The following is a 27,411-nucleotide window of genomic DNA, read 5'->3' on the forward strand; positions in this document are numbered from 1 at the left end:
TTGTAGTTCTGGTCAGAGTAAATCCATTGTACAGTTTTAAAGATTTGTTTCTGAACAGAGAAAAACTGAAGTGACAAACCAAAAAAAAGAGAAGAGCATAATATTTTCTTCTGAACTCTAAGAGAAATGGTTAAGCCCTCCACAATGGTGAGACTTAGATTTTTCAAAGAGGTTTGCTAAATAATGATAGCTATCTGAAGCTATATTTCAAGCTGCTTAGGAGGAACATAATTGCACATCTCTATATAGAGATGTGCATAATTGCATACCTCTATATAGGTACTTAAGAACAAGATACCTCTCTTATATTGCTGAGATATGGGTTATATCCAAACATTGAGGAAGGTTCATAAGGTTACAGCTTTAGACTTTAGACCTGACTTCCCATTTTTCTCCTCGTGCATTTTTTCCTTTCCTGTTAGTGTTTCAGAGAGTCCAATGACCTGGCTTTGTGGGAATTTTTAAGCCAGCTTGTTTTTGTTTGGCTTCATCCATTTTGTTATTCTGCCATCTCTAGCTTTTTGTTGTTGTTGTTTTATTATTTTTACTGTCTTATTTTTCATGTTTTAAATCATTTGTAAACTGCTGGGAGTTGATGGGAGTTGGGTCAATTTAAATAATAATGATTATCCCTTGGTGCATCTTTGATGTACTCAGAAGTCTCAGAGAAGGGTTATCTTCCTGTTGGGATTGTTAATAGTTTCTGCTTGAGAGAAATTACTTAGCAGTACAGGTAGTTCTCAACCTATGACCACAATTAAGCCCAAAATTTATGTTACAAAGTGAGACATTTGTTGTTTTTGCCCATTTTATGATGATTTTGCCACAGTTGTTAAACAAATCACTGCAGTTGTTAAGTGAATCATGCAGTCATTAAATGAACCCGTTAACTTTGTCAGAAACCAGCTGGGAAGGTTACAAATGGTGATCACATGACTAGACAGTGCAACTGTCATAAATACATGCCAGTTGCCAAGCGCCCAAATTTTGATCATGTGACCATGCAGATGTTTGAAAGATCATGTGAAAACTGGTCATAAATCATTTTTTTCAGTGCCATTGTAACTTTGAAGTCATTCAACAAATGGTTGTACATTGAAGACTACCTGTAAAAGTTTTTAGATTCCCCCTCTGTTCTAGAAGAATAGCCACAGAAAAATGGGTTGCCTTAAGATTTCAAGGGTTCTCCTTAGCCTTCTTTGTCCAGGTGCCATTTGCTCGTTATTTGGCTATGAACAAAATCACCAACATTAAGCGTTACCAAATTGCTAAAGTCTACAGGCGGGATAACCCAGCCATGACGAAGGGACGTTACAGGGAGTTCTATCAGTGTGTAAGTACATGCGAACTACCATTAGATTGTACATGACTAATTGGCTTTCTCCACAGTAAAATCCATAGCTCCATGGTATTGGATACAAATGTGGGTAGCATTTCCTAATGTTGCAACAATTTTTGTCTCCTTAGTTTAGGTGATCATATATTTGAACAATTCTGCAGCAAGCCCAGGGATAACAACATTGTTTCTCTTTTTATCATATCAATTTCCATGGAAATGTTCAGCCTTTGGGGGGAATATAGCATGTGCAATGTACATTTATACTGAGAGCAGATCATTCTATATCAGATACTGATACTATTCTTGTAGATGCAGCATTTCGGGTATTTAATACAGATTTCAATTCTTTCTAATTTCAGATACATGGTAATTTTTCAGTAACATTTATATTTTTGATTCTATGCTCTTATATCCGTTACCATAATTACATGTGTCCATATATGTATGCTAAAGTGGTTGATTTAAAAGGAAGAGATACATTGCTTACCTGGTAATGCTAATGTAATTGAAATATTTATAATTATCATACCAAATGTGATTTTTACTGGTTTAGTTACATTTATGAACTTTTTCCTGCCAGAGGCCAGAGAGATGATATCCCAGGTATTTATGGATGATGTTTAGGTTTTCTATAAGCAGCAATTTTATCTCTTAAAGTGCTTTTCTAGATGGGAAAAATGGGCCTCCTCTTTGGGAGGTTACAACCTGTTTTTAAAGTTGTAATGGGTGCCTTAAATCTTAACCTACACATACAAGTATACTCTGCTTGAACACATGCACTCTGGAAAATGTAAGCATGTCTTAGTGGGGAAGGTGGTTAGGTTTGCCCACAGAGACATGAATTTCCCATACTTGCTACAAGAATGTTTATTTTTCACCCATTGACATTAGAAAAGGCCTCCATAAGTGCCAGTATAATTTTCTCAGAATAAATGATTGTAACACAATACAGTATATATAGATTCTTTATATAATAACCATATACAGGTAGTCCTTGATTTACAACCATTGTTTAGTGACCATTTGAAGTTACAACAGGAATGAAAAAAGTTATTTTACAAGCAAAATCAATGGGGGAAACTGGATTCTATTAACAACATGATTCACTTAACTGCAGTGATTAGTAAAATTGAGTACAACTCATATAACAATTGCCTTCCTTTGCAACATAAATTCTGGTCCCAATTATTCTATATTGGGGACTACCTGTATGTCTTATTCTAAAGTTTATTGTACTATTGCAGTAAAATTGGGGAGTAGCCATTTTCTGAGTTCTTCCAAACATTGCCAAGGAGGTTGGGAAGTCATTGCTTCCTTGTTTTTCCTTCCCCCCATCAATGCTGTAAGTCCATTTGGCAATTGTCAGAGAATGTTTACCCATTCCCACCTCTTTATGGTCATTTTTCAGAATCTTCTATACAATAATGCAATTACTTGCATTATTGCAAGTAATTATTGGAAGATGTAGAAGGCTTAGCCTCAAACAATCCCTAGTTGCCTCAGTGTGTGATGTATGTCAGATCCTAGAGGTTTCTGCTTTTCTGATATCAAGACTTGGAAAGATAGTTCCTATATACCAAGCAATGCAGCACCAATGATTAAATCATTACTGGACAGCTTATACTTCAGGGATTTTCTTATCTGCAATTTGTAACCCAGGATTTTGACATTGCTGGCCATTATGACATCATGATTCCTGATGCTGAGTGTCTGAAAATTGTGCATGAGATTCTATGTGCTCTACAAATAGGAGACTTTCTAATCAAGGTAAGTAAGTACAAGACCTGGGTCAGAATCTACTTTTTTCTTGCAGTTATGTTGGTTTTAGCATTAGAACAATTATAATCTATTATAATTATAATATTATTTATAATAATAATAATAATAATAATAATAATAATAATAATAATAATTTATTGGGGTTTTAAAATGTCTCAGCCAAATTTATTTAATTAGTTTTATCTCTATTTTAAATTTTGTATCTATATGTTTTATTTTATGGCTGTTCACCGCCCTGAGTCCTTCGGGAGTAGGGCGGTATACAAATTTAATAAAATGAAAAAATGAAATGATAATCAATTGATACTTGTATTTTCTCTTTGATTTCTGGCAACAAGTGGTATACTTTAATCATTGAGACATATTTTTAAATCTGTGTGTATTTGGCAGCAGAATTGTCCACATTTTGTAGTAAGCCTATTGCTGCTTACTTATAAATACTGATATCCCAGCCATTCATTTTGATCCTGCAAAAAATAAAAGAAGTTCTAGAATAGCGGTCACCAGCTGGTGGTCCGCGAGAAAATTTGGGTGGTCCACAGAAAAATTATTTGCATTTTTTATATTGCACTAAATCAGGAGTCCTCAAGCTACGGCCCCTGGGCCGGATACATGCAATGAACGTTTGTGTTGCTGCAGAGAGTCTCCCCCTTCGGGGTCTTTTTGTGTGGGTCGGAGGGGGGGCAGAAATTCCGACTGGGGGTCTGCTTCAGCCTCCTGGTGCAGGGCTTTGGGCTGGAGGGAAGTGCTGCTGGTGGCAAAGAGCCAGATGGGACTGCATCATGGCCTGGAACTGACTGGCCATCTCAGCCTGCTGAGCCTCCAGACACCAGTCCCTGGCCTTGCACTCCCGCAGGTCTTCCCTCTGCTTGGAAAGCCTATGCTCCTAGTCCTCAGTGAGGTGCTTCTGCTGAGCCTCCTTCTCGGCCAGATCCAATTTGAACTGAGCTGTTTTGCCAACTCTTTCTCGTGGTGGCTGCTTAACTCCAGCAACTGCTTCCTGTTGGAGCCCTAAGGAGCTCCAGGTGAGGAGTGGCTGACGGGGGAGGGGTGAGTAGAGGCCGGCCACGCCCATCCAGTCCCATGACCATCTAGCCATGCCCACCCAGCCGGTCATTAGGCAGATCGTATTAGTGGTCCGTGGAATTTAAAATTATGAATTTAGTGGTCCCTGAGGTCCGAAAGGTTGGGTACCCCTGTTTTAGAAGGATCTTAATTCAAGCACAACTTCAGCTATAGAAGCTACAGGACTGGCTGATTTGGAACCAGTTCCAGGTCTCAGTCCAGCCTACGGCTCATAGTTGTTGTAGGTAAATATTGAAAAAGGAATGTTACAGATATTCTTTTGAGTTCCTGGGTGAATCTACAGAGGATATAAAAAGTCTTACCAACCCTATTAAAATGCCAGGTTTTTGAAATATAAAAAAAGCAGCCTAAGATAAATCACTTCAGAGATTTTTCCACATTTAATATAGCATATAAGCTATTATTTTTCAATTAAATTGAAAACAATTTTTAGGGGGGAAATAAAAATAAAAAAACTTAACAATAATATGGTTGCATAAGGTGTCTATGGGAGATTCTCAGTCATCCAGATCATGGTTGTCCCAAAGGTGCTTTTTTTTTCCCAAGAGGCAACTGGACTTTCTGGCTTTTCTTTGAAGACATTTCGCTTCTCATTCAAGAAGCTTTTTCAGCTCAGAAGAATGGATTTAAGAATGGGAGCTCAAAACTAAGTAAGAACTGAACAGTCAAGGAATTGATATAGCATGGTGGCTACAAGTGCAGATACAATCTCAATATGAGAAAGATGCTAAAATGTATGGTTTTTATAAAGAACCAACAGAACTAGACCAGATATTAAAAGGGATAGATGAAAAACTAATTTTAAAAATATATAGTTATCTATTGAGTATTAAAATGGAAGGAGATCAAGTAAAGAAGACAATGATAGTATGGGCTAAAAATTTTGGTTACACAATAGAGTTTAGATAAATGGCAGAAACTGGGGGATTGGAATTATAAATTAACAATGTTAACTGCTTATAAAAAAATCTTTATAAAATGTTTCATAGATGGCATTTTTCACCCACAAGATTGGCAAAGATGTTTAAGGACATGTCCACTAAATGTTGGAAATGTAATCAGACACCAGATTCATACTATCACATGTGGTGGACATGCCCAAAGGCAAAAAAAAAATTTTTTTTGAACAAGTTTTATTAATTTTTTTCTTTTACATAGATATTTTATGAACAGAGTATTGACTGGGTCACATTTTATACAACTTATAACATAGTTATATATTGATTTTTATAATCTATTCCAATCTCCTTTGTTTTTTCCAAATACAATTTCCATATTTCAATTTCTGCCATGATATTCTTTTCCCCTACTTTTTTATCTTATCTTAATCTCTTTTTAATACATAATATATAAACAATATCACCATCCGCCCTTCAAATCCTAATTTCTTAGCATTATTTCAATTAATTATCTTATTTCTCCATTTATAAAGTATATTTCTCAAAATCCCCATCACATTTTTTGGCTATAAACAATGTACTTCATCTTATTCAATTTTTACATTGAAACCCTTTAACTTAATTGACCTTCCACATCTTAATCTCTTCTAAGTACATAATAAGCAATATCACTATCCGCCCTTAATTCCTAATTTCTTCTTATAGCATCAATTAATTATTTTATTTCTTCATTTACAACATATTTCAAAATCCCCATCACACTTTCTTACATTTCAATTTTATCTCTTGATTTCAGTTATTTTCATAATTGAACCAAATTATTACTTCATATTTCATCTGCTGTTCATTTTACAATACACAATATATATCATCATATTTACTTTTTACATTCACAATTGCTAATGTTAATACAGTTCCCTTAGATCTACTAATATATACCTTATTTCCCTTCCTCCTTTCCACTATTCTTTCCCTTTTAACCGTTTTCTCTTGGTCTCTCCAGAATTCCACTTCTTAATAATTTTCTCCCTTCATCCCATTCTCTTGTCTCCTTTTTCTTTTCTTTTTTTTAATATATATTTATTATCTTTTTTCCTGAATCTTTTCTCTAACTTTTGAGTCTATTACTTGCATAATTTGCCCCAAGTTTTTACCTAATCTTTTCCCATTTCCTTCTTTTCCCTTTGATTGATTCTTTTTTGGAAAATATTCCCGCCTATCCATTCTTTTTTTGCCATTGTAAATCCCAGTGTAATCATCTAACTTTCTGCCTTCAATTCCTTTACTTTCAATACTATTTTCTTGTTTCTCATTTATATTCTCTTTTTCCTGTTTTGTGTGTTCTAACAAGGTTTCTAGCTTTTTCTTGCCGTTTATTGATTCACGCACGTTTTTAAGCATCTCAATTCCTCACACATCCAGGACTCCATACTGTCAATTTAAAAAATTATTGATACTTTAACTTATATTTAATTAAGATTTAAGTCCATATAGTCTTTTTTTTATTTCCAGATGATATCCAGTACAAATGTTTGTCCAATCGACTCCAATTTAAAACTTTATTGTTTTCCACCTCCTTTTGAAGTCGAGACCAAGCAGTTTAAGTAGAAACAAATACTCCTTAAAATTTCTCACAGCTCTTGTAATGATCAAAGTCACTATTATTTCTTTCAATTTTCAAGCCAGTCATTGTAGTGCTTTGTTTCCACCAGCAGATGTTTCTCTCTCCAATCCACAATTCTCAGAACAACAAAGTATCCAGCTTGCAAAAGTATTTTGAATCCATATAGAAAATACTTTCTCTCAAATTTCTTTTCCTTTTATTGTTTTTAATTTCTCTAAATTCAGTTTTAAATCCAGTTTTAAAATTTCCTTTCTTGGGCTTTAATATTTTAACTTCCTCTTTGTTCTTCCTTCAAATTTCAAAACTGTCAAAATTATTTCAAATCCTCATTAAAAAATACTTTCCCTCGGGTTTCTTTTTCTTTTATTATTTTTAATTTCTCAAAATCCAATTTTAAATCCAAATATAAAGTTTTCTTTTCTGGGCTTTAGTACTTTACCTTCCTCTTTGTTGTTCTCCCTCCATTAAAATTCCCAAGTGCCAATTAGCCACTCGTTTCCTCGCCAGGACACCTTTTTAAGTTTTTTTTTTATTTCCTTTTTTACCTGTGTGTTGGCCAATCACTCACCTGGTACCAGTACTCCGTTCCAACACCCCTCCTGCACAAAGTCTTATTCCAGTTGTCCCAGCTTCAAAGCGGTCGTTTTTAATGGCTGCCACCCCTGCCGCCAGTTTGAAGAGTTGCCTCTGACCTTTCAAGGAACTTGCCTGTTTCTCTTGGTCGTCCAAGAGGAATTGGTGAATTATGGTGAATTTTTTCACCATAGTTCCAAACAGTATATTTGATGCAAAAATAATATTGATAATAATATTATCAAAAGTACACCATACCCACAGTGAAGCATGGTAGTGGCAGCATTATGCATTGGGGCTACTTTTCTTCAGATGAAATGAGGTGGAGGGAATTATGAACAGTTCCAAATATCAGCCAATTATGGCGCAAAACCTTCAGGCCTCTGCTGAAATGCTAAAAATGAAGAGGAATGTCACCTTTCAAAATAACAGTGACCCTAAAGATACCTCCTAGTCAACAAAAGATGATCGTCATAGAAAAAGATCAAAGTTTTAGAATGGCCCAGCCAGACCTTGAATCTGAATCCAATTGAAGCTCTGTAGGGTGGTCTGAAGAGGGTTGGGCACAGGAGATGTCCTCACAATCTGACAGATTTGGAATATTTGTGCAAGGAGGAATAGACAAAGATTCCTAAGGCAAGATGTGCCACATTGATAGGCTCCTGCCCCAAAAGACTGAATGCTGTCATAAAGTCAAAAGGTGCCTCAACAGAGTATTAGTTTATATTTTACAGCAATGGCACTTAAGACTTATATACCGCTTCACAGTGTTTTACAGCCCTCTAAGCGGATTCCAGAGTCAGCATATTGTCCCTAACAATCTAGGTCCTCATTTTACCGACCTTGGAAGGATGGAAGGCTGAGTCAACCTTGAACTGGTCAGCATCGAAGGAATCAAACTTCTGGCAATATGAGCAGAGTTAGCCTGCAGTACTGCATTCAACAATTTTATTGTTATTTTTCCCACTAAAAGATTTCAATTTGTTTTTCAATTGAATTGTACAGCTTATATGTTACATTGAAGGTGGAAAAAATTCTGAAGTGATTTAACTTGGATTGATTTTTTCACATCTCAAAAACCTGGCACTTTAACAGAAGTATGTAGACTTTTTATATCCACTGTAACCAAAAAGCATACAAATAAGCAGTATTAGATTTGCCAGGAAGCTCAACATTTTCCAAGACTAGAAATAAAAATAGATTAAACATCCAGTAATCCCTAGTATATGGCCCAGTGTGAAAGACTGGAATAACTGTAACTCAATGGTCTGGGGTTCAAACTGCAAATAGTCCAGTAATATTACCAATAGGATCAAAATCTATTGGAAATTGTTGCTTGAAAACATCTCAGTTTTCTTCTAGGTCAATGACCGACGTATCCTTGATGGGATGTTTGCAGTCTGTGGGGTTCCAGATATAAAATTCCGGACCATTTGCTCCACTGTAGACAAGTTAGACAAGGTAAGAACTTTATTATTAAGACAACAATTTACCTTCTGTATTCAAGAAGATCGATCAGGATGTCAAGATGGACAACTGTTGAGGAATCAGGGACCATACTTAGGTTCCTGGCCTTCCAAATTGCTTCAGAAAACCAAAATTCAGCTACCAAATTTCAGTGATGTTTTCTTGGAGTGCTAGTGGTATAAAACCCCTGTTTTATAGACAAAGAAAACTCATAAACAGTCCATTCTAAATCTAGAAGCTTTGCAATGAGAAAGAACCCCATCAGGCATAAATACTTGTGGTTTTGATTTCAATGAGATACCTTTTAACAAAGGAGTTGATGAAACCCAGTAAGACAGTTCACAGGGTCCTGATTCGTCTCCCAGTAGAAATAAGAGTTCAAAGAACCAACCTGAAAAGTGTGTATTATATCAACATTTATTATTTAAGGAGGGAAAAATTCAACTCTATTTATAGATTTAGAATGTGCAGAAATAAAGGAAGGGATATTTAATTCTTTCAGTGTAGCTGAGCTATAGATCCAAATCCCTAGCTTAGATAAATGGTTCTCTTAGCCAACAGAGAAATTCTACCTCCTGACCAATAATGTTGAACTTCAAGAATGCACTGAAACCTAAGGGGGGGGGGCAAAGAGAGGTTTTGAGAAATATGTAATGATGTTTGATGTCAAAATTATATCAATGCTTTTTTCCAAAGTGCCCAGTCCCAATTTCATAACTACAAATACAAATGCATTAGATTTATAAATTAGAACTAATAATGAATTAGTGAATAATGTAGTGATAGTAGAGGTTATCATATGAGGAGCCCTTGGTGGTCTCTGAGCTTGGTTGTTGTCTTGCAGGCGTTCCATTATTCAAATTAGGTAACGTCATATATTCAGAGAGCACCAAGGATTCCCTCATTTCAACCCTGAGCTACAAATATTCTCCTTTATAGGCTATCAGATATTACTAAAAAAGTGCCTCTAAGAACTGTACAGGTAATCCTCAACTTACATTTAGTGATCATTCGAAGTTACAACAGCACTGAAAAAAGTGACTCGTGACCATTTTTCACACTTGCGATCATTGCAGCATCCCCATGGTCACGTGATCAAAATTCAGATGCTTGGCAACTGACTCATATTTATGATGGTTGCAGTGTCATGTGATCCCTTTTGCGACCTTCTGACCATCAAAGTCAATGGAGAAGCCAGATTCTCTTAACAATCAGGTTATTAACTTAACAACTACAATGATTCACTTAACAACTATGGCAAAAAATGTCGTAAAATGGGGCAGAACTTACTTAACAAATGTCTCACTTAGCAACATCAATTTTGGGCTCAATTGTGGTCGTAAGTGGAGGATCACCTGACTTAATCATAAAATTATACACTTTTATTTCTCTGAAAATAGGCCTTTGTGATGTTATTTATAACTGATTTATTATTAGTTTATATCTCAAAAACTATAATATTTTAGAAAATCATGTTTAATATTAACATTTGAAACAACTTTCTCATGTAGTTAGAGGAAGTGGATTGTCTGTGGTGCTACTGGGAAGAATAGATGTGTCATAAGACCCATAGGTACCACATTGCAAACCTTGGCTCCTATGGTGATTTTCAAATGTTTTTGGTGATTCATCCATAGTCTTCCAGATTTTCCCATGGCTGTGCTAGAAGAGTACAGATGGTTCATCCATTCTATAAAGCCAGGAAACTCCTAAAAACATTTTTCTCAGAAGTGGAATAAACAATGATTTGCTGTTTGAGAATGGTGAAAAAATTAAGAGCTCGTACATGGACAAATTGAATTGTTAAAGTACAGTCCTGTCAGATTTTGGGAGGTTTTAAGTTCTTGCTAAAGTAAAAAATTTTGCAACCTGTGGCTGAGATGGTTTCCCATTTTTTCTTCAAGCTGAGAATCTCTTTTTTCTTAGGATCACCAGATATTTAAATTTATTTATTTATTTATTTGATCAATTTATATAGCCGCCCATCTCAACAGTGACACTCATTGAACAATGATTACCGTAAAAAATACATATAGAAATAGAAATAGCATTTAGACGTATAGATCGCTTCATAGTGCTTTACAGCCCTCTCTGAGCAGTTTACAGAGTCAGAATATTGCCCCAACAATCTGGGTCCTCATTTTACAGACCTCAGAAGGATGGAAGGCTGATTAAAACCTTGAGCTGGTCTGAATCAAACTCCAGCTTGTGGGCAGAGTTAGCCTACAATACTGCATTCTAACTACTGGGCCACCATGGAAAGAATTTTATTCTTTTACAAAGAATAAAATACACAGCAGCTGAAAAAAGCAATAATCATTCACATAGCTAAGAGATGCACTTGCACTGCACCACCCCAGCCATTCGTGCACCCATACACCCTCCTCTACCCAGCATGAGCCACCTCAAGCTCTGCCATGCTTGTGTCTCCCTTGCCACCTATGCACCCTTCCCGAGTCTTGTACTCACCATCACACCTCCCTGGACACTCACATATCCTCCCAGAGCCTCACTCAGTGGTGAAATCCATTTTTTTTATTACCGGTTCTGTGGGCGTGGCTTGGTGGGCATGGCAGGGGAAGGATACTGCAAGATCTCCATTCCCACCCCACTTCAGGGGAAGGATACTACAAAATCCCCATTCTCTCCCCACTCCTAGGGGAAGGATATTGCAAAATCTCCATTCCCACCCCACTCTGGGGCCAGCCAGAGGTGGCATTTGCCATTTCTCCGAACTACTCAAAATTTCCGCTACCGGTTCTCCAGAACCTGCTGGATTTCATCCCTGACCTCGCTGCATTTGTATCATACATCCTCAGCTACATATGCACCATCACACACTTTCTCCCACCTCGCAGCAGCTACCCCAACCCTTACTACACTTGTGCCATATCTCCCCAGCCATTCGCGCCTCAAAGCATTCATGCTCTGTCTTCCCATCCATCTGCAGACTCACACCTATTGGCAGCAGCCACCCCACATGCACCTCCACCACCATCTGCATACCCTCCCCAAGCCTTGCTGTACACACAACATGCCTACCCACCCACCCACACCCTTGCCTCTTCTCCCACTCAGCAGCCACTTATTTACCTGCCAGTCTGCTTGCAATCCGCCTGGGACTTGCAACTTCCTGCCAGGCTTCCCCACTGACTTTGTTGTTGGAAGATGGTAGGATTTGTGAGGATGTGCTTGTTTACCAACTTAATCCTCATTTAACAGCAACAGGGATTGTAGAGATTGATATTGCTAAACAATGTGATCATGTGAATGCTTTATGACCACATTGCTTAGTAGTGGAAGTTGTAGTCCCAATTGCTGTTGTAACTCCAGAATTACCTGTATTTCTCTAATTGCAATAATAATGGAAGAAACTCATGTGGTAGCATTTCTTTATTTTCTACTGGCAATATTAGTTCTGCCAAATGAGATTCTTATCTTCTCTCCCCCATGTGTGTGTGTTTAGAAAGAAACCTTTCTACAGAGAGAAGCCAATTTTCTTGGGAGATATAAATCTATAAAATTCCGTGCTGTAGCTCAGTCTGGGTTTATGGCAATGGTAGATTTGATTTCAAGATAGCCTATAGTCAGATTTGAAGAATTATTATGAGAACTGAATTCAAAAAAGAGGTTATTGATTTTATAACTGCTACTGTGTCTTACCTCCTAAAAATTCAGAAGGACTATTCATTTTCTTTGTAATTAGCTTTGCTTACTTGACAAGTAAAAATTAGAGGTTGCCTGAATAGATGAACAAGCTAAAATTGTAGAGGCTAAAATTGTAACTCTATTTAATAACAAGATACTAATAAATTAAAGAGAACCTTCAGGCCCCTGAATAGCCATTCCTTTTGGAAAATCCAACGAACTCGTTGAGAAATGGTATATGAATTATGCTTCCATGTAACTTAATAATTAATGTACAAAAAAAAAAAGACTACTAGCTATCCTTCATTGATCTGGCTAGTTCTGTTTAACAATATAACCCAAGATTTCCCAAAAATAAGACCAGGTCTTATATTTTTTGGGCCACCAAAAAAGGCACCAGGTCTTATTTTCGGGAAGGTCTTATCCCCCCCATTTTTTCCTGTGGGGGGCGAACTGCCCCTCCCGCCTCGCGCCTCCTTGCCTAACGTGAAACAGCTGATCTGCAGCCACTTTAGGAGCCTGCATGGCCTCCATGAAACAGCTGAACTGCGGCTGCTTTTAGGAGCTGCCTTGTCTAATGTGAAAGAGCTGATCTGCACTCGCTTTTTAGCAGCTGCCTTGCCTAACATGAAACAGCTGATCTGCACTTGCTTTGGGAGTTGCCTTGCCTAATGTGAAAGAGCCGATCTGCGCTCACTTTAGGAGCCTTCTTGCATAACGCAAAACAGCTGATCTGTGCTCGCTTTAGGAGCTGCCTTTCGGCAGGATCGCCCCTGCAAATCAGCTGTTTCGTGTTAGGCAAGGAGGCTCCTAAAGTGAGTACATATCAGGCATCTGTAACAGGAGCAGAATGAACCATAAATTTATGCATGTTAGAGAGGCCTTCAGGAAAGGCCTCTATAGCCAATAACAGCTCCGGATTGATCCAGAGCTCTTTATCAGCTACAGAGGCCTTTAGGAAAGCCTTGCTGGCTGCAGAAGAGATGGGCTGAGGTGTGCGAGGCCTGGCTGCAACTATCTGAAGGTAAGTAGTAGAGCAGCTCCACAACCCCCATCCCCACCCTAGCTTAATTTTTACCCATGCACCCTGGAGTGGGCGGGGTCTTAATTAGGGCTGATTTTGGGGGTAGGGCTTATATTGGGCACACGTGTAAAAATCAAGCTAGGGCTTACTTTCTGAGTAGATCGTATTTTCAGGGAAACACAGTTGGCTATCACCATTTCTGATGGCAATAAATTCTGTAGTTTCTACTTTGTAAAACAATTATCAAATTTAACAGTCTTAAATTTAATTAGATAACTTCAATTTTAAGATAGTAAGAAATAAAGCTTCCCTATCCATTTTCTATACTGTGCAATTTCATATACTTCTATTAGATTTTCCTCTTATCAGCCTTTTTTGTAAACTAAAATGGCCCAAATATTGTTCTAGTTTCTTGTAGGTTAAGATAGGGTAGTCCCTAATTATTTTGGTAGACTTTTTCTGCACATTTCCCAGCATTATTGTACAGCTTTGAGATATAGTGGCCAGAACTAAATACAATATTCCAAATATGATTAAAAGGAAGTTATTATATTGGTTGTTTCATTTTTAGTCTTTTTGCTAACGAAATATCTTGTTACATGTTTTTAATAAAATATTCTGAAAATTACCAGTCTTCTAGACTCAGAGTGTTTAGAATCAGAGTAGAAAAAACAGGAAGAAACAACATGATTCCAGATTATGCTGGATTATTGCTTAACACATTGTAAGCCGCCTTGAGTCTCCGGAGAAGGGCGGCATATAAATTAAAGCAAATATATATATATATATATATATCTCAGCATAATAGAAGAGAAACATCCTTCATTGAAGCAGAGTATATATAGTTTGATCTTGTCTACAGATGGCTTGGGAAGATGTAAAAAATGAGATGGTTGGAGAAAAGGGATTGGCACCAGAAATTGCAGATCATATTGGTGGATATGTAAGGCTTCATGGTGAGTATCAAAACAGGTCAGATATGTTTTAGTTCTCTAAGGCTTACAGGCCTAAAACTTATATCATTCTCTTCTATCCCATTACTGGTTAAGGTGATACATAAGAGTTTACAAGAAAATAAAAAGGCACATAATGGGGAATATACTGGCTGTTTGCTGAGCACACTCATGGCTGCCAACACTAAAGCATTCCTTTCGATGTGTATTCCCCATTGTATTGCTCTTCACTCTCTTGTATTCCCTTCCTCTCCAATCTCTCTGCTCTGTGTGGATGGAAAAAGATGGATTAAGCACAGGACAATGCATACTGAGTGTAATGGGGATTGGAAGAGATGCTGTAAAGATCATAAATGCATGCATAGATCACAAAGTTATTTTTTCATCATTCTCGTAACTTTGAACATTTGCGGCACATGACATTGAGGCAGTCAGTCAGATCTACCTATATAAATAGAGGTGGTCCTTGTTTAAGATCATATATACAGCAACCTTTTATTTTATTTTATTTTTCACATTTTTGAACTACCCATCTCCTTTAAAGAGGGACTCCTTCAATTTATAATGGCATTGGAGTGGTAGTTATGACCAGACTTCATACTTGCTGTCACAGTCTCATAGTTACATAATCTCAATTTGTAATCTTCTCTAACAATTTCTCACAAGCGTAGTCTATGGGGAAGCCAACAGGAAGTCAGAAGCCAGGGTTACATGAGGTCTTTGCTTAGTGACCTGCATGGTTTTTGTTTAACTATGGCCACTGGGACTGCCATCACCAAGCAGCATGGTCACATAGTTTTCAGTTTATCTGCATCACTTTATAAGGGCATTTCCTGTCTCAGTGTTGTTAAGCAAGGACTACTTGTACAGTATGCCTGCTTCAACTTGCACAATTTGTACATACAATAATGTGAAAAAAAGTATACCCCCTTTGAGTTGTATGGTTTTGCTATCAATATTTGTGTGTCCATTAATCCTTGGCCAATAAGAATTATAGGATAGGATAGGATAGGATAGGATAGGATAGGATAGGATAGGATAGGATAATTCTTTTCTATAGTAAAAATCATTTGTTCCTTAGCAGTTCTTAAAAGTAGGTAAATACAATCTCATATGAACAACAACACATGACATATTACATTGTTTCATCATTTAAGAAAGAAAACCAAAATGGAGAAGCCATGGATGATTCAACAGCATTTAGAACCCACCTTGAGCAGCAATAATCCGAAGTAATCATTTTCTATACGACTTTATCAGTCTCTCACATCGTTATGGAGGAATTTTGACCCACTCTTCTTTACAACATTGCTTCAGTTCATTGAGATTTGTGAGCATTTGTTTATGCATAGCTTTCTCGAGGTCCCAACACAGCATTTCAATTGAGTTGAGGTCTGGACTTTGACTGAGCCATTGCAATACCTTAATTCTTTTCTTTTTTTAGCCATTCTGTGTAGATTTGCTGATGTGCTTGAGCTCATTGTTGTGTTGCACGACCCAATGTTACCCAAGCTTTAGCTGTCAGAGCAGTGGCTTCATATTTGACTCTAAAATACTTTAGTATACAGAGGAGTTCATGGTCGACTCAATGACTGTAAGGTGCCCAAGTCCTATGGCTGCAAAACAAGTCCAAATCATAACTTTTCCACCACCGTGTTTAAAGTTTATGAGATGTTTATGCTGGTATGCTGTATTTAGTTTTCACCAAATGTGGCATTGTGATTATGACCAAACATCTCCATTTTGTCTCATCTGTCCAAAGGGCAGTGTTCCAGAAGTCTTGTGATTTATTCAGATGCAAATTGGCAAACCTAAGCTGTGTTGCCATGTTCTGTTTAGAGAAAAGAGGCTTTCTTCTGGCAACCCTTCTAAACAAACAGTACTTGTTCAGTCTTTTTCTAAGTGCACTTAGAACTTTGACATTCAACATGCTACCTGAGATCTGTAGAATTTGAAATGTGGGTGTGTATACGTATGTATATATACATATATGTACAGTATATGTATATATACACATATATATATACGTTTTCTGAGGTTTTCGCGGGTGTTTGTATGTAGGTCTTTGGTTATTCGGGTTTTTTCCCGCGTAAAATTGGAGGTTTCTTGGCAACGTTTCGACGAAGTCTCATTCGTCATCTTCAGGCTGGTGTCTTCGGCTTCGTGCTTCTAGGAGCAATTTTATGCGGGAGAAAACCCGAATAACCAAAGACCTACATATATATATACATATATATGCGTGTGTGTGTATGTGTGTGTGTATAAGTTACATTTCAGATTCTACACACACACACACACACACACATACATACACACACACACACATACACATATGTGTATATATATATATCTCTGAGCATTGCACAGTCTGACCTTGGGGTGAATTTGTTTGGACATCCCCTGCAGAGAAAATTGGGAACTGTCTTGAATGTTTTCCCCTTGTAAATAAGCTTCCTTGCTTTAGAATGATGGACTTTGAATTGTTGGGAAATGGCCTTATAACCCTTCCCAGATTGATGGGAAGCAACAATTGCTTCTCTGAGATCATTGCTGATGTCTTTTCTGTTTGGCATTGTGTTAGCCCACTCCTCAGTTCTGGAGACCAACAAACTCCTAAAACTTTGGCTTTTATAGAGATAGTCACACTTGGTGATGATTAATTGATCAAGGATACTTGATTAGCAGCATCTGGCTGCTACTTAGACTCTTCATATCTATGGAAACAGTAAGGGTATAGTTAGCTTTTCATACATGGCTTCTCCATTTTGACTTTCTTTTTGTAAAATAAATGATGACATGGTGTCATCATGTTGTTCATCTGAGGTTGTATTTATCTACTTTTAAGAATTGCTAGAGGACTTCCGGCTGACGTTATGGTGATATCAGACACAGGGAACAGGTTTTCGCATTCCCTGTGCTGAGTTCTCCCTGTTTGTGGACTCCCAGAGGAGCCAAATCCACCTTGTAGTGACGGCGAAGCTAAGGAGAGGCACCCTGAGAGGTCACGGGAGAGATCGCAACTCTCCTGCTGAACCCTGGATTTTTTTCCCCTCTATGCCACGGCAAGGAGAAGAGGCAGCCTAAAGATGGCTGCCACGAAGCTGGGACAGCCAAGGAACACCTAAGAACTGAACTGGAGTGGAGTCGGTGAACAGTGTCTGGAACTGGGTGAGAAGAATCCTTTTTATTTAAAACTGAACCCCAAAAGAATATCCAGGAAAAGAGAGGCTCACTGCTATTTTTAAAAGCAGCGATTTAACATTTTGAGAAGAATTTTAAAATTGAAGGAAAAAGAATCAAAGGGAGAAAGGCAAAAACCTTTAAAAATACAGAAAATTGGATTTTTAAATTGGACAGGCGTTGTTTTGGGTAGGCATTTCAAAATTCTGGAACTATTTACTCAAAAAACTAATATCTTTATATTTTGGATTGCTACCAATAAAATTGGATAAAACTGGTTAATATTGAAATTTGACTTAAGAGTGCCACCTGCTGACAAAAGGAAGGCATATAAATACTTGGCTATTGGAGATTTAAACATGAGAATAAGAAAGACATTATTATTAAAGTGACCCCTGAAGGCTACAACACAAGACTGAATTTATAGAAGGACTTATGCAGGTTCTGGAAAAATGTTTGGGACTATCCAGAGGAACAAGTCGATCAGCTTTGGGATATACAGATTTATGAATATTGAACTTTTTGAGAAGTGATTTTAGATTTGAATATATGGTTTTTGGATTATTGGACAAAAGAGGGACAAAAGAAAACTAAAAGTGATGCTCCACCAGGAAGAAATGAGTGGAATTTGGGAAGAAATGGCGTCATTAATTCAAAGTATGAAGGATACTTTGACAAGAAATAAGGAGATTATGAATAAAATGCAGAGCATAGATGGAAAACTGGAAAACATGATAAGGACAAAGAATGACCAAGACGCCCAGGAAGAGGAAGAGCCAATTGAAAGAGTAGATGAAAAAACAGAAGAAACAAACCAACAAATAAAACAAGAGGATAAGAAGGAGATAACAAAAATAATAATGACTGATAAATAAGCCGAGGGGAGAGTATTTTTAAGGGAATTAAAAAAGGAACTGGAGTTGCAGGAAGACTTTTTTGGAAGAGGGATAGGGACAAGAGTAGATATTTTGAAAATTAGACAATGGAAAAGGGCAGAGAAGGGAGAAATGTTTAAAATGATTGGTCAAGATGTGGAAGCAGATAGAGATAAAGATCCAAGAGAGGTATATGAGAGGCATGTTAAAAAATGAACAATTAAAGCTTTAAAGCGGGCAAGAGATGATGGATAGAAAAGGGAATATTTTTAAATATAATAGTGACAAGTAAAAGTTAGAATAGGGATGGAAACTAGAGAGAGAAGGATTAATGGAATACACATTTTTATATAATGTGAAGTAATAACAAGAGGGGAAATCAGAACTTGAACGATGGTATTATTAAATATGCTTGAATAATATGGGGATTGGCATAAAAATAACATTGAAATATTGAATAACTAAATAATGGAAGATTATAACAGCATAAATATGTGTATTATTATTGCAACCATATAAGCTTGCTAAATGTAACAAGTATGATTAATATTTTATTTGTATTAAAAGGAATGACACTCAGAATATGGTGATTGGCATAAAAATAACATACTGAAATACTGAATATTTAAATAATGAAAGATTATAACTCAATATAAATAGGTGTACTATTACCAGAACTATATAAGCTTGTCAAATGTAGTAAATATGATGAATATTATTTTATTTGTACTAAAATGTATGACACTCAGGTGCCACACTGTTCAAGCATTGATATGTTGTAAAAAAATAAAAAATAAATAAAAAACTTGGGGGGGAAAGAATTGCTAGATGATTTTTTACTATGTCTTGATACGTAAAAACCATAGAACTCAGAGGATGTACTTTTTTTGACATGACTGTAGTCCAGTTTTAGAAGAAATGAAATAGCACTGCATGAAACGAGAGAGTTGAATGAAAGGATAAAGGTTTAGTACTGCTGCTGAATCGTTCATACAGGCATCAATCCTATATGCCTTATTTCTACAGGTGGACTCAGTTTAATTGAACAATTGCTCCAAGATCCAAAGCTGTCACAAAATAAACTAGCTCAGGAAGGGCTTGAGGAAGTGAAACAGCTATTCAAATATTTGGATATTTTTGGCATTTCAGACCAGGTAATATTCTATTCTCTGTTCTTCTAATTACATTGAGCTGAGTGTTTCTGTTCTGTTTATGAGAGTTTTAAATTGTTTTACAGATTTCCTTTGATTTAAGTCTGGCTCGTGGTTTGGATTACTACACTGGAGTAATATATGAGGCTATCCTTCTCCAGCAACCAAATGATCATGTAGAGGAGTCTCTTGGTGTTGGCAGTGTTGCTGGAGGTGGTCGTTATGATGGGTTAGTAGGGATGTTTGATCCCAAGGGTCGGAAAGTGCCTTGTGTTGGAGTCAGCATTGGCATTGAACGGGTCTTTTCCATTATGGAACAAAAAATGGAGGTAAAGACTGCTTGCTTTTTTTAACTTGAAAGCTTCTCTCTGATTAGGTTAGATTTTCTAGAAGTGGGTAAAATGTTTGAAGTCAAAATGTTCTAACCTCTGGTCAAGTATATCCCAGGTCAGATATCTGTTCTGATCAGGGAACAGAAATGTTAGTGTCAGGAAAATAAGATGTTTCCTTCTCAAAATTTTCTCCACATCTCCTCTAGTGTTTTTTCTCTCTGTGGGCTGTGTTCTTTACCACTTATGAATGCTTTTGTCTCAGAAAACTAAGTCCAAATTCATGTTTTGTGTATTGAGTTCTGGACCTGATTTGCAGTCAGATTGTTTGTCCCTTGTCATTATTAATTTGCATTCAGTGAAATTGATGTTCTGTAAATGACTATCCCTCAATGACAGCCATTTCTACAACAGTAGTCATCATACCATATAAGATGACCAAATGTGTAGTATTTGTTCAGACAGATAGACAGATCTAAAAGACGTATGCTTTCACCGATCCTACCATAATCCTGGATGGCTCATAACATAATAATTAAAAAGATAGCAAAAACTTCTATTTTGTAAGATAAGGTGAGTAGGCTGTATTAAGCAGACATATCTCAGGGGAAAGGGTGTTTCACAAGGCAGAGGGTGCTAAAAAGAAAGTGTGCTCCTTAGCACTTACTAAGACAAGATTTAAGGAAAGGGACCCACCCTATCTGGCCTGGTGGAATGGGTAGATTCCCCCTGGGAAAGGTTGTCCCTCAGATAGCCTGGCTCCATAACATTACATAACGTTAGGGCTTTAACCAACACATTGATTTGAACTGAACTGAATTGAAGAAAGAGACAATAACAGAGTGTAAGAAGATAGGGAAGAAACAGGAAAGATAGGAACATTTTTTTTTAATCCAGGCACGAAGTTGAGGGATAAAAACAAAGCACCGCCTAAAAAGTAACCTGAAAATTCAACATTCTTTGTGGAGAAAAAGTAGCCCTTCCCTTTGTTAAGCAGTCCCATCCCAGTAGCAAAACAAACAGTCATGAAAACAGAAGCTAACATTATTGTAGTTCGTAAAATATGTTTCATGTATATTTATGCCTGTGGAAGACCCAAACTTTAGAATTTTTAGGATCTTTGGGACTTAATACCAAACATAAACTCCAACATAACCAACCACATAATGAGATAGAAATGGAAAACCCAGTTACAAAGTAGGAGATATAAGAAACATACCCAAGACCACTCATAAAGGTCTCAAATGCCTATACACTAACAGTCAAAGTTTAGGGAACAAACAGGGTTCAGTTTCAGTTTCAGTTTATTTAGATTTATATACTGCCCTACTCCCGAAGGACTCAGGGCAGTGAACAGCCAAGATAAAACACAAGTTTTAAACAAAATTTAAAAAACAATTTAAAACGTATTAAATAAATTTGGCCTATACCATGGAATTTGCGATCAGAATGAGAGGAATACAGGAAAATAACAGGGAGGACTTGAGAAAGATGTCTGCTGAAGTTCTGGCTGTGATCTTAAAGGTCAGCTCTGAAGAAGTATTTTGTAAGATTGATAAGGCCTACAGAGTAAATTCTTGGGTGGCAAAGCAAAGACAATTGCCTAGAGATATGGTGGTTTATTTTACTGATAAAGGAATAAGAAATGATATTATGCAAAAGTCTTTTAACTCCACTCTAGAAATGAATGGAAAGAAGATCTGGATATATAAAGAGCTGCCATCCAAGATGTTAAAAGATAAAAAGGATTTTGGATTTTTGGTGACTGAGCTAAAGAAACAAAACATCCCATTTAGGTGGGATGCTCCAGTTGGTATAATATTGAGATATCAAGGAGAAAGATATCAATTAAACACTGTTGAAAAAGCGGAAGAATTCTACTACAAGGTTTTTAAAATGGGCCCAACATCTCCACATATGTCATCAGTGTCAGGAATACAGGAGGGGGATAAAGAAAAGCAAAATGAACAAGAGATTGAAACTCAGGCTAAACAGATGGAGATGGAGGTAATGGAAAAATGACAAGTTATAGAGGGCTTTTTGGATGAGCCGCTTTTGGATTCTCCTTCAGAGGCTATCGCTGGATCACCTATAAATACAAGAGAGGCGGCTTCGGATCTCGATTTGATGTCTTATCAAGTTAAAGACCAGCATGTAATTCAATCAGCTGATATACAAGTCCTAGAAAGGCAACCAGGGTGGAGATCTAAACCACAACAAGTTAAGAAAAGAAGAAGCAAGTTCTACAAAACTAAAAAAATTTAAATTACAATTCTTTTTTAGCCAACAGATTAATGCCAGTTATTTAAGAGACGATTACATATAATAAGCGGGATTTATAGAAGGCTGATACATGAAAATATAGCTGAGGCAAATTACAGACTTATACTATTTTGAGAAGAATAACAGATCTCTGCAGTGCTGGTGCTTTTGGGATGTGGAAGATGGCCTGTGATTGACCGGATTGGAACTTTCTATTTTGGATTCTTTGAAAAATGGATTACGTATATGTTGAGCTACAAGGCAAGAGAACTATGGAATTGGGGCATGCAGATGATCTGGCTGTTACCCTAACGTGGTTGTTGGAATTAATAATCTAGACAAAAGACATTACAGAAGATACCATATGGAATATAAATATAAAGTCACTCGGGTTTTTTTTTTTCATATACAGAAATACTTATTAATGATGGGGGCAGATGGTAATTGAAGATACTGAATATACTGTTGGAAGCAGGACTTGATGTTACCCTAACATGGCCGATGGAATTAACAATCTAGTTGAAAGACATTACAGAAGATATTATATGGAATACAAATTTAAGGGTTTTATTTATATATGGAAATATCTTTTAGTGATATGGGCAGAAGAATAAAGATATTAAATATATTGTGTATGGTAGACCTGTAGGAAAGTGGGTGAAATAAAATTGATATGGTACAAGGTGATAGGTAATGTTACTGATTGCTTAGTTTAGGAAAAGGGATGTTATGTTTAGATATTAATATACTTAAAAGATTTGTGTTAAGAGATACACGTATGGGGGTGGATTATGAGTAGAATAAATGCCAAATTAGGATTTATTATATAGTTTCATAGCCGAATGTTGTTTGAAATGTATAGTATGCGGGGGACATAATAATAATGTTAGAAAGAAATGTTTAGCACATAGGGGGTGGTGTAAAAGGGTGGTAAAGTATTATATAATGTGATATTAATTTGGATTTCATCTTGCAGAAGCCATGGGGGGAGGAGAGGGGGTGGGGGGGAAAAAGGGGGGGAAAATTTGTATTTGAAAAACTTTTTCAATTAAAAAAATATTTTGGCCTATACTAATTAAAATACCCCTGTTTTTAAAAACAAATTAAAATTAAACAATTAAAAAGAGTTAAGCCAGCCCAGCTTGTTGAAATAAGAAAGTCTTGAGGGCGCAGCGGAAGGTGCATAAATCCAGGATCCTCCGTATCTGTGGGGGGAGTTCGTTCCACAGGGCAGGTGCCCCCACAGAGAAGGCTCTCCCCCTGGGGGCCGCCAGTCGACACTGTTTGGCCGATGGCACCCTGAGGAGCCCCTCTCTGTGGGAGTGTACTGGTCAGTGGGAGGCTACCGGTGGCAGAAGGCAGTCTCGTAGATATCCAGGTCCTGAGCCATGGAGCGCTCTAAAGGTGGTAACCAATACCTTGAAGCGCACCCAGAAGACCACCGGGAGCCAGTGCAGCTCGTGCAGGAGAGGTGTTACATGGGAACGCCATGTCGCTCCCATAACCACCTGCGTGGCCGCATTCTGGACCAGCTGGAGCTCCAGGTGCTCTTCAAGGGGAGCCCCATGTAGAGAGCATTGCAGTAGTCCAGGCAGGAAGTAACGAGGGCGTGAGTGACCGTGCATTAGGAGTCCCGATCCAGAAAGAGACGCAACTGGCAAATCAGGCGAACCTGATAAAAAGTCCCCTGGCCACAGCCGTCAGATGTTCTTCTAAAGACAGCCATGTGTCCAGAGGACACCCAAGTTGCGAGCCCTCTCCATGGGGGCCAACGACTCGCCCCCAATAGTCAGTGATGGCATCAACTGGCTATATCGGGACGCCGGAAACCACAGCCACTCGGTCTTGGATGGGTTGAGCCTGAGCCTGTTTCTCCCCATCCAGATCTACACGGCCTCCAGGCACCGGGACACCACTTCAAGGTCATCATTGGGGTGGAGATGTACAGCTGAGTGTCATCAGCGTACTGGTGATACTTCAACCCGAAACCACGGATGATCTCACCCAGTGGCTTCACATAAATGTTGAACAGGAGGGGCGAGAGGAATGACCCTTGTGGCACCACACACACAACGCGCCTCGGGGTCGATCTCTGCCAACACCAATTGCGACCGGTCAGAGAGAAAGGAGGAGAACGACCGCAACACGGTGCCCCCCACCCCCAAGTCTTCCAACCGGCGCAGCATGATACCATGGTCGATGGTATCAAAAGCCGCTGAGAGGTCTAATAGGACCAGGACAGAGGAGCAGTCCCTGTCCCGAGCCCTCCAGAGATCATCAACCAACACGACCAATGCCGTTTCCATGCTGTATCCAGTCCTGAAACCCGACTGGAACGGATCTAGATAAACCGTTTCATCCAGGTACTGGGGAAGCTGTCGCGCCACCATACTCTCAATAACCTTCGCCACAAAGCAAAGGTTGGAGACTGGACGATAATTTACTAACATTGCCGGGTCCAGGGAAGACTTCTTAAGGAGGGGGCCTCACCACCGCCTCTTTCAAGGCGGCGGGAAAGTCACCCTCACTCAATGAAGCATTAATAATCTCCTGGAGCCAGCTTCGTGTAACCTCCCGAGAAGCCAGCACCAACCAGGAGGGACACGGGTCCAATAAACATGTGGCCATGCTAAGTCTACCCAGAATCCTGTCCACGTCTTCGGGAGTCACAAAATCAAACTCCTCCCAGATAACATTCTCAAGACCTGCCACCATCACCCCTCCCGGATCTACCCAGTCAGAGTCCAAGTCTTCCTGAATTTGAGCAATTTTGTCATACAGATACTGTACAAAGTCCTCAGCCCAACCCTGAACTTGAAGGAGTAGTACATGAAGGCAGAAATGATAAAGTTGCCATTACTGAAACTTGGTGGGATGAAGCTCATGATTGGAATGTACTAATAGAAGGATATAAACTGTTCAAATAAACCAGATTTAACAAAAGAGGTGGAGTTGCATTATATGTAAAAAGATCACTACATTTCTACAGAAATATACAAAATCAAGGATGAAAACCAACTAGAATCCATATTGGTCAATATAAAAGGGAAAAAGAACAACATTGCTATAGGCTTATACTATAGGCCACCCAACCAAGCAGAAAAAATAGATGAACTCTTTGCTAATCAATTAACAAATGTGTCTAGGAAATGTACCACAGTAGTAACAGGAGATTTTAAATACCCTGATATCAACTGGGAGACAAACTGCAGAAGTAAGAGATTGAACAGATTCCTAACCAATCTAGCTGACAACTTTGTCATCGAAAAGGGAACGAGAAGAAAAGCTATACTGGATCTAATTCTTACTAACAAAGAAGAAATAATAGAGGGAGTTGAAGTTGCTGAAACTTTAGGCAAGAGTGACCACGTAATACTGGAATTCAGTATAATGCAAACACAAGCAATGGAACATAATCCAACCAGTATCTTAAACTTTAAAAGAGCTGATTTTAACAAACTCAGAACCTAGGAAAGATTCCATGGATGAAAATGTTATGAAAATCACTCAAAAAGCTTGGGAAACTTTGAAAAATATGATCATAAAAGGCCAGTCCAGCACAATACCACTGAAAAAGAAAAATAAGAAATTCAAGAAGAAACCAGCATGGTTGCACAAAAATCTCTCTGATCAACTGAAAGACAAAAAGAATTAAGTACAAAAAATGGAAAAAGGGAAATATAACTAAGGCAGAATGCCAGCAGATAGTCTGAATCTGAATCTGCAAAGAGGAAGTCAGGAAAGCTAAGGCTCAGAATTAAGTAAGACTTTCAACAAATGTCAAAGATAATTTTTAAAAAAGTTTCTTTCAACATATCCTGTAAATAACAAGAAAAATATCAAGGAAATAGTACACTAAAGAGAGAAGATGGCAAGGAAATAACAGACAGTAGAGAAAGCAGAGCAGACATCTTGGAACCACTGAATCACATCTTTCAAAGATCTTGGAATACTGGGGAATTACCAGAGGACTGGAAAAGAACTGATAGGGCTCCCATCATCAAAAAAAGTGGGGGAAATGGATCTAGGAAACTACAGATCAATCAACCTGACATCAATACCTGGGAAGATCCTGGATAAGATAAACAAGCAACAGATCTGTGAAACCTAGAAGCAAGCAAAGTTATAACCAGAAGCCAACAAGGGTTGGTCAAAAATAGATCATGTCAAATAAATCCTATTTCATTCTTTAACAAAGTGACTAAATTAGTGGACCAGTGAAATGCTGTGGACATAATATACTTGGATTTCAGTAAGTCATTTGACAAAGTAGATCACAACCTACTTCTTGGTAAGTTAGAAAAATATGGGATTGACAGCATCACAATCAGATGGATTAGTAACTTGCTGACCAACCGCATTCAAAAGTGTAGTCCTTAATAGAACTACATCTACATGGAGGGAAGTAAGTAGTGTGATACCCCAACATTCCATTTTAGGCCCGGTACTCTTCAACATCTTCATAAATAATTTAGATGAGGGAATAGCCAACACCCCAGAAGATAAGCTGAAGATCCAGAAGGATCTCGACAGACTAGGGCAGTGATGGTTAACCTTTTCGGCACTGAGTGCCAATACTGGACCGCGTGCGCCGGAGCCCCAGAACCCAAAAGAGAGGAGCTAGCCAGTGCGCATGCTTCTGGGTTCTGTCACATGCATGCATGCCAGATAGCTGGTCTTCGCGCAAAGACCAGTTGGCCGGTGCGCATGCACATGACAGGACCCGGAAGAGAGCAGCTGGCCACACTCACATGCGTGCAATGGAACCCGGAAGAGCAGCTGGTGACAGCGGGCGTGCCCACAGAGAGGGCTCCGCATGCCACCTCTGGCATGGGTGCTATAGGTTCACCATCACGGGACTAAAGCATTGGGCCCTTTCTAACAAAATTAAATTCGGTGGTGAAACAAATAAGATTTTACACTTAAGAAAAAACTAATGCACAAGTACAGAAAAGGTGATACCTGACTAAACAGCAGTAATTGTGAGAGGGATCTAGGAGTCCTAGTGGCTAGCCACTTAAATATGAGTCAGTAATGGACTGCAGATTTGCAGATAACACCAAGCTGGCAGGAATAGCCAACACCCCAGAAGATAGGCTCAAGATCCAGAAGAATCTCGACAGACCTGAACACTGGACCCTGAAAACATTGCATCCAATTTTGGTCACCACAATGTGAAAAAGATGTTGAGACTTTAGAAAGAGTGCAGAAAAGAGTAACAA

At 38.1% G+C, this 27,411-nt stretch overlaps 1 protein-coding gene across 6 annotated transcripts in view; it reads left to right on the forward strand.

Annotated features, from left to right (window-relative positions):
* LOC117662305 (histidine--tRNA ligase, cytoplasmic-like) overlaps positions 1–27,411 on the forward strand; it is a 114,823-nt gene that overhangs the window by 57,041 nt on the left and 30,371 nt on the right. For 4 of the 6 annotated variants that reach the window (XM_034411641.3, XM_034411644.3, XM_034411642.3 and 1 more), the window contains 6 exons: positions 1,208–1,333; positions 2,999–3,106; positions 8,663–8,761; positions 14,302–14,395; positions 19,474–19,601; positions 19,685–19,927. In XM_034411641.3, coding sequence (XP_034267532.1) covers positions 1,208–1,333; positions 2,999–3,106; positions 8,663–8,761; positions 14,302–14,395; positions 19,474–19,601; positions 19,685–19,927 — 798 coding nt within the window. The remainder of the gene's footprint in view (positions 1–1,207; positions 1,334–2,998; positions 3,107–8,662; positions 8,762–14,301; positions 14,396–19,473; positions 19,602–19,684; positions 19,928–27,411) is intronic. The other 2 variants (XM_034411643.3, XM_087891224.1) reach the window with 1 other exon arrangement.

The sequence above is a fragment of the Pantherophis guttatus genome, chromosome 3 (assembly GCF_059756535.1).
Source record: "Pantherophis guttatus breed Tessera chromosome 3, ASM5975653v1, whole genome shotgun sequence".
Lineage (NCBI taxonomy): Eukaryota > Metazoa > Chordata > Lepidosauria > Squamata > Colubridae > Pantherophis > Pantherophis guttatus.